The 8860-nt window shown below is 36.1% G+C and overlaps 1 protein-coding gene across 2 annotated transcripts in view; it reads left to right on the top strand.

The window, feature by feature from the left end:
* The window catches only part of DPP10 (dipeptidyl-peptidase 10 (non-functional)), a 1131029-nt gene that overhangs the window by 976361 nt on the left and 145808 nt on the right, over positions 1-8860 (top strand). For both annotated transcript variants that reach the window (XM_006868717.1, XM_006868718.1), the window contains exon 12: positions 3318-3356. In XM_006868717.1, the coding sequence (XP_006868779.1) occupies positions 3318-3356 (39 nt within the window). The remainder of the gene's footprint in view (positions 1-3317; positions 3357-8860) is intronic.

An 8860-nucleotide genomic window follows, 5' to 3' on the forward strand; every position in this document is an offset into this window, starting at 1 on the left:
AAGCCTCATCTTTCTCCCGCGGAGCGGCTGGTAGTTTCGAACCGCTGACCTTAAGGTTCGCAGCCCGATTCGTAACCACTACGCTACCAGAGCTCCTTTGAACTAGAAGGACTAAAATTAAAAAATTTTTTAAATAAAAAGGTAGCAACATCAACTTTTGATGATGATGTGGAAAACTGGAATTATTTTTTGTTGCTGGAAGTGTAAAATGGCACAACCACCTTAGAAAATGATTCTAGTTCTTAGTAAAATTAAATATACATACATCACCAAAACTGAACCAAACACACTGCCATCTAGTCAATTCTGATTCATATAGACTCTGTTTAGAGTTTCTGAGGCTGTTAATCTTTACGAAAGCAGAAAACCTCATCTTCCAAGGATTGGCTTGTGGATTTGAACTCCTGACCTTGCAGTTAGCTATCTAGTTCTTATTTTTCTTGTGAAATACCTGATATTGGAACTGATGAGTCCTAGTGTTTGTGAAGCATGCACTAGGTCTCATGAATTCCATCCTCAGATATGTGAAGCATGCACTAGGTCTCATGAAGTCCATCCTCAGATATTTCATAAAAAATATAACATATCCACAAATGGACTTGTTCAAAAATATTTATAGTAGCTTTAATCACAATAGCTAAACACTGCAAACAACCTAATTACCACATAATAGAAAGTGAATAAAAAATGAGGTATACTATTTATACAGTGCTAGTCTACTTAGTAATTAAAAAATAAATAACAGATGCACTCAACAACTTGAAATAATTTGAAATCTTTACAGTGTGAAATATAATGAGTATATAATACATGATTTCAATGATCTGACTTTCTAAGATAGGAAAATTAATGTATGTGGAAATAAATCAGATAGTGACTTTCTTTTGCATGCCACTGAGAAGGGCATGAAGGATAGTCTGGAGGGGAAGTAAATGTCCTCTATCTCAATGGGATGTGAATGAATTTGTCAAAACTCATCACATTTAAGATACCTTTTAAGTACCTTTAAGATCTGTGTGTTTCACCATTTGTAAATTATACTTCAATATATTTTCAAACATAATTTTAAATGGTTTGAAACAATAAATGATGAAGTAGCAGTTTCTTCATGATTGAAGTGATCAACAAAGATGTGCAAACAACAGTTAAGTGAGCTGAATTATATTTGACTGATACACTTCGCATTTAGCTTGTGTTACTGGGTGACCCTCTAGGATAAGCACTGGACCACCAGGTTGGTTTGAATCAAAAGGTCAGCTGTTCAAAATCACTAGGTGCTCCTCAGAATCTGGTCCACGATAAAGAAGAACCAACTAGGTGACAGTTAACAACAATAACATTGACTTACTTGGGTCATACTTTCCATCTAGTTAGATTTTCAACTAACTTGACTTTGTGCATTTATTTGCTAAAGTGTTCTGCATGATTACTTAGAATTTGTCCCTGAATCATTAAAAAACTTCCATATAAAACATATTCTATTTAATCAGAGAAAATCCATCACCTCCATATAAAATGTCTAAATGTTGTTTAGATTATATATCGATAACTGCAAGAGTACATTTAAAAGATTCAATAAAATAGTGATAAAAACCATATTGTTGTTGATTTGACACCTTATTGACTTGCTATTGGAGTCCTGGTATGGCACTATAGGATAAGCACTAGATTGATAGTTCACTTTCAATCATAACTGAAATCATGAGACAAATAAGAGCATGTAAAGTTTTATACTCTCATGGATTCTAATTGCTTTATATTTAAAGTTTCTGTTTTATAGATACCACAGAAACTTATTGCTGAGAAAAAAATAATAAATCAAGGAAATAATGTAGTTAAAAAAGAATTAAGGAAATAATAATGTTTGCAGGCAGCAAAAATCTGTTGATAAGAAAAGCTCTAATAAGAAAAAGAGGTAAATAATAATATGACTTTAGTAACGGAAACTAGTTAAAATAAAGAAATGTGTAAAGGTGCTACTGTTATTAATATTTTGAAGTCTCTATGTATATAGATAGATGTTTTGGTATGGCACTGTGGGTTAATGTGCTGTACTGCAAAGTTTGTTTGAACCACAAGATTTGTGGTTCAAGCCTACCAATCATTCCTTGGAAACCCTATACAGGGTCAGTGTGGTTTGAAATGACTTCACGGCACTTAACAACAACAACTAACAACATGAATGTAGATAAAATCGGTAATGTAATTTATTAATTTTCTTAAATTGTACATTTAAATATTCATTTTTCAGATAATTATAAGATATTTTAGAATTCATATGTAAATGGAATTATTAAATTTTTATTTTGATTATCTGCAACATTAATCATTAGGCTAGTCAGGTTTTTTAAACAATATGACTTTGGTTCTGATTCTTTGAAAGACTTTTAAGTGATATATATAATATCAGCACTTCAAATGTCTAACTGTTTTTCCCTAAACTAAAAACAAAAAAACAACAATAAAATTTTATTTAGAAGAAATCCATGCTGAAGGATATATTGGAGCGGAAAGAACGTCCAATTTTTAAATTTTATTCCTGATCATTTGCCTAATTCCTTTGAAGACCTTACTAATCAAGTCACCGGCTGATGTGTAGAGATGAAAAGAAACATCGTTTGGTGCAGAACCATAGCAAAGGTAGTGAGCACCCTAGCCAGTCTCCTAGTAACACCTCACCCCTCAAATTCAATATGAATAGGCAAATTCAAGATGATAGTGCAACAAGTCAACAAAAATTACAAAAACACCTACCTCTATCAAGTCTGGCTCCTCACCAGCCAGCCACCTTTCATAGGGATCTCTCAAAATCTTACTCCATGCCTGATTGGTGTCATCTTGGACTTGAATGGGAGCAAATTTCTACTTTGACACACCCCTCCCCCTGCTACACCTGTGACATCTTCTGGGCTTGAGGAAGGACAGAGCCTTACCAGTTTAATGGAAACTGCTCAATGATGCTCCTCTTCAAGTGGTACCCAAAGCACTAGCCATACCTGCCATACCTTAAATACCTCTAGTTTGGTGGGTGAAAGAATTGTGAGTGAGATAATCAAACAGAACTGGACAATGTTCTATTCCTGGTGACATACATTTGGAAACTGTGAAGGAGTTCTCTACAGATCTGATAATTAAATTATCACATAATCACAAAATCACAATTCTCTACAGTTTAAATCAGAAATAACAAAGGTATCTCCCATGGTATTTCACAAACTGAAGAGGGGGAAAAAAAAGACGATAGTGTGAAAAACTTAAGTATTCTCATTTTGGTCTTCATGTGTTTCATGCAGTTAATTTTTGTTTCTTTGTTTCAGAAATATGAGATGACTTCAGATACTTGGATCTCTAAGCAGGTATAGTGTATGTTGTCTTTTTATGCCACATTTGGTCATGGTGACCATCCCATTCACATATTTGCTATAAATTAACTGTCTGAACTTTCAATAATATGACTTTAAAGCTTTGGTATATATTTATCCAAGTGAGTCTTTTCCTTTAAAATATTATTTATGATTTGAGCTATCTATGATGTTATTTGTGAAAGGTTACATTGCCTTTTTTTCTAAGTTTTTATTGTGAATTAAGTGGTAGTTTACATGGAGAACATCAGCTTTATATTCATCATATTGTATTTCATTTCACTGCAATGATTACAGTCCCCTCCATGCATCATCAAACAACCAAACAGTACACCTGTCAAGCCTGCCCTCCAGCCATCAGCACAGAGCCCCTCTCCCTCCCTGAGTCCAGAGTCCCCAGCCGCTCCATCTCTCCATGTCACAGTCTCTGCCTCCATTCTGGCATCACTGCTTCTCTGGGTAGGGTCCCGCACTCTGCTCTGTTGGTGCCAATGTCCTCTGCTCCTGGACTGCAAGATCAACCAGCCCCCTCCTTTTGTTACTGAATGTCTACCTTTACATCTGCAACACTCACAGTCAGTCCTGATAACAATTATTCACTGTTATCCTCATCTCCTTTCATCGGCCCCACTCAGACACGTTGGAAACCACTCAGTGGAGATTCCACCTAGCCCCCGCACCATCTGGAACTAGGCTCCCTCTTGAAAGCTTGTAAGCCAGTCACTTCTTGCCTTTGTAGGCCCCCCCTCCCATCTTGGGTAGCCAATGTCTAAGTTGCCCATCCATGTCAACCCTATGTACCAAGGGGGCGGGAATGATCCTTGCTGTAAAGATTTGTTCCCTCTTTTGAGATGCTACATGCATACGTATAGGTCAAGTTCATGGTTACATTGCTTTTCATGGGACACAAAGGGAAGAATACAAAAGTCAATTTTCAGGATCATTCAGATGAGTAAATTATATAAAGTAGACCACCACTTATTTTGCAGTTTCTCTTTTTTTGGTGCCTTGTGTGTTGCTGTGATGCTGGAAGCTATGCAATAAGTCTTTTAAATACCAGCAGGGTCACCTATGATGGACAAACTAGAGATTCCAGACAAAGACATACTATGAAGGAGAATGGATAACTTCTGAATGGTCAGTCACTGAAAACCTTATGAATAGCAGCAAAGCATCGTCTGATGTAGTTACAAGAGGAGCCCCTAAGGTTAGAAGACACTCAAAATACTACTGGGCTAGAGCTAACTACTGAAAGTACAACTGACCTTAAAGACGTGGGTGGAACAAAGCTTTTAGGATTTTCTTTTTCTGATGGGATACAACTCAAAATGAGCAGAAACAGACGCAAACATCCATTAATAAACAGAACATGGAATGTACTGTAACATGAATCTAGGAAAATTAGAAGTCATCAAAATGAAATGAAACGCATAAAGATGAATATACCAGGTATTATGGAGCTTACATTGACTAGTATTGGCCATTTTGAACCAGACAATAATATGGTTTACTAAGCCAGGTACGAAAAACAGAGCGATAATGGCATTGCCATCATGGTCAGAAAGAACATTTTAAGATTAATCTCGAAGCACAGTGCTGTGTGTGAGAGGATTGTATACATATACCAACATGGAAGACCAGTTAATACTGCTATTTCCAAATTTACATACCAACCACTAAAAACAGTGATGATAAAACTGAAGAATTCTACCAACTTGTTCAATATGAAATATCATTACTTGTGATTAGGGTGCAAAAGTTGGAAACAAAAAGGAAGAAGGATCAACAGTTTAAAAAAATAGCACAGAAGCAGTGCTAGAGATCACATGATAGAATTTGGCAAGACCAAAGACTTATTATTTGCAAATTACTTTTTTTAACAACATAAAAGGTGTACCTCACCAGATGGAACCCACAGGAATCAAATTAACTACATCTGTGGGAATAGATTTTGGAAACACTAGATAGCAACAGTCAAAACAAGACTAGGTACCAACTGTGGAACAGACCATCCGTTGCTCATATGCAAGTTCTGGATAAAGCCGGACAAAATTAAAACAAGTTCATGAGAGCCAGAATATAATTTTAAGTATATTCCATCGGACATTAGAGACTCTCTCAAGAACAGATTTTCTGCATTGGACAATAATGACCAAAGATCAGAAGAGTTGTAGAATGACATCAAGAACATCATAAAAGAAGAAAGCAAAAGATTATTTAAAAGACAGGAAAGAAAGAACAGACCTAAGTGGATATCCGTAGATACTCTGAAACTTGCTCTTGAACATAGAAAAGCTAAAGCAATTGAAAGAAATGAAGATGTAAAGAGCTGAACAGGAAAGTTTGAGAAGAAACAATCAAGTATTGTATTAGTGAAATGTGCAAAGACCTGGATTTAGAAAACCAAAAGGGAAGAACGTGCTCAATATTTCTAAAGCTGAAAGAACTGAAGAAAAATTTCCAATCTTCAGTTATAATATTGTAAGCTTCTATGAGCAAAATATTTTAAGATACAGAAAGCATCAAAAGAAGATGGAAGGAATTACAATTACTGTAATAAAAAGAATTTGTCAATGCTCAGCCATTCCAAGGGTAGCATATCAACAAGAAATGATAGTATTGAAAGGAATCCAAGCTGCACTGAAGGCACTGGCAAAAAAGAAGGCTTCAAAATTTGGTGGAGTAAAACTGATGTTCTCCCACGCAAACTGTCACTCAATTCATAACAAAAATTTTGAAAAGTTGGTTCTTTGAAAGGACTAATAAATTTTTTTTTTTTAAAAAGCACATGAGCCATTTTTGGTTGACATTGCTCCTCTTTGATTAATATATGATTTTAAGAATGTTCTAGATTATTTTCATATTTTATAACATTTTTATTGTGAAATATTTTATATATTTAAAAACTATAACAAATATATTCGTTTTTAAGCATAATAATAAAACACAGATTTACCTAACAGCTTAAGAAACAAGATTTCTAATACGGCTGAATTCACCCATGTGATAACATTCGTGTTTCCATTGCCTATGGACGAGGTAACAAGTGACAGGGGTGTGTGCTATATTATTTTTCTCATTATTTCATCCTCTACTAAATAGTGGCAAATAATAAATGATACATTACTGATTTTGGAGTAAAGAACATCCATTTTTTAATTTGGAGACGGAGTGGATCTAGGTATCACCAGATGTCTTTCAATTCTGACCCATGTATGTCAGAATAGGACTATACTCCATAGGATTTTCAATGGCTGAGTTTTCAGAAATACATCATTCAGGTACCTCTGGGTGAAATTGAGTCTTCAACCTTTCAGTGAGTAGCCAAGCATGTTAACTGGTTGAACCATCCAGGAACTAGATCTACCTGTGCAGCAACTTGTAGGTGGTGGTGGTTGTGGTTGTGTGCCACTGAGTTGGCTCTGATTCATGGAGACCCTATATAGAGTTTCCAAGGCTGTAAATCTTTACTGGAGCAGAAAGTCTTATCTTTCACCTGCGCAGCAACTGGAAGAGTCAAACTACTGACCTTGTGGTTAGCAGCCCAGGTCATAATTCACTATACCACCAGAGCTTCCTGGATCTAGATTGGTGTTGTGAAGTTCTGCTGAGTCAGATCTAGGTAGGCTGTCCATAAAAGTCAGCATTAACAGTGAGCGCTCAAGAGAAGATTTATTTTGAATATTTTTGCAGATGATGTTTTTCCATAAACTTTAATACTTTATTCAACATTTTATAATACTTGGTAAGTTCCATTAAAAATAGAGGCTAAATAAGAACACCCACACTTGCAGATAATACCCACTTATCCTGACTTCAGTGACTGGATGATCCGAGCTCAACCAGAAGAGGGAAAAAAAAAAAAAAAAAAAAAAGTATTCTCATACAATTTGATGAACTTGACCTACACCTATGGAAGCAGTAGCTCAAAAGAGGGAACAAATCCTAACAGCAAGAATCATTCCCACCCCATCCACATACAGAGTAGACAGGGATGGGCAACTTGGACATTGGCTACCCAAAATGGGGGGTGGGGGGCTACAAACACAAGAAGTGACTGGCTTACAAGCTTTCAAGAGGGAACCTAGATCCAGAGGGCCTGGAGGAATGTAGAATCTCCAGTGAGTAGTATTCAATCTGTCCAGGCAGGACTGATGCAGTGAAATGCAGACGGGTCTCTTGTGATACAATAGTGAATAATTGTTATCAGGACTGATTGTGAGGGTCAGAAATGTAAAGGTAGACATTTTATAGTAAGGAGGGGAGTGATTAACTTTTCAGTCTAGGATTGGAGGTCCCTAGGACCATCAAGGGAGAAGAGCAGAGAGCAGGACCCTCCCCAGAGAAGCAGTGCTGCCTGAAATGGAGCCAGAGATGATAATGTGGAGCGATGGAGCAGCTGGAGACTTTGGATCCGGAGAGGGAGAGCAACTGTGTGCTGAAGACCTGGGGGATATGGGGGAAGGATTGCAGGGTATACCCTTTGGTTGGTTGATGATGCATGGAGGGGATTGTAACTATGGCAATGAGATGATATAAGACAAAATGAATGTAAAACTAATGTTCTCCCATGTAAACTATCACATAATTCACAATAAAACATTTAAGAAAAAAAAAAAAGAGGCTAATATGCTGTATGAGACTGTCAACAATTTATGCCTGAGGAAATTATTGCTGATCTATTTTTTCCTTCCGCAGTATTGGGTATATTTTTATTTTCATTAGATTGATCCTATTTCAAAGATTTTACATGGGTTAGAACAGGTACATTCAGGTATATTTTAAGAAGAAGAACAAATAGCCATCACATGAATATTTACTCAAAGTAAAATAAAAGATTTCTCCAATTAAAAAAAAAATGGTGGAATACAAATTGCAATGTTTCATCAAACTGATGCAGCACATAAGGAGCATTAAGTTCTCTTCACTTCCAGCAAGCAAGGTTGTGGCATATGCATTTGCCAGATTAAATAAGTATGGTGTAAAGATATAACCCTGGTGCACATCTTTCTTCCTTTTAAAACATTTGCTCCATTTGAATGACTTTCTCTTAGTCTATATTCAGGTTCCTCATGAGAACAGTTTAAAATATTCTGGAATTTCCATTCTTCACAATGAGAGCATAGTTTGTTATGATCCACACAATATAACCTTTTTACATAGTCATTAAAGCACAAGTACATACATTTCTGGTATTTTATTTAAGCCAAGCTACATGTAATGTCAGCAATGATATCCCTCATTCTATGTTATCTTCTTTATCCAGCTGGATTTTTGGCAGCTCACTGTTCATGTACTGATCAAATAGCTTTTATACTCAGGAAAATTTTACTTACATGTGATATTTTACATGGTTTTTGCATTCCATTGGGTCACCTTTCTTTGGAATATGTAGTACACATATGGATCTTTTCCAACTGATTGGCTAGGTAGCTATCTCCTGAATTTCTTGCCATAGAAAAGTGAGTCTCCAGTGCTACATCAGTCTGTTGATACAT

Source organism: Chrysochloris asiatica, unplaced genomic scaffold, assembly GCF_000296735.1.
Source record: "Chrysochloris asiatica unplaced genomic scaffold, ChrAsi1.0 scaffold00123, whole genome shotgun sequence".
NCBI classification, from domain to species: Eukaryota; Metazoa; Chordata; class Mammalia; order Afrosoricida; family Chrysochloridae; genus Chrysochloris; species Chrysochloris asiatica.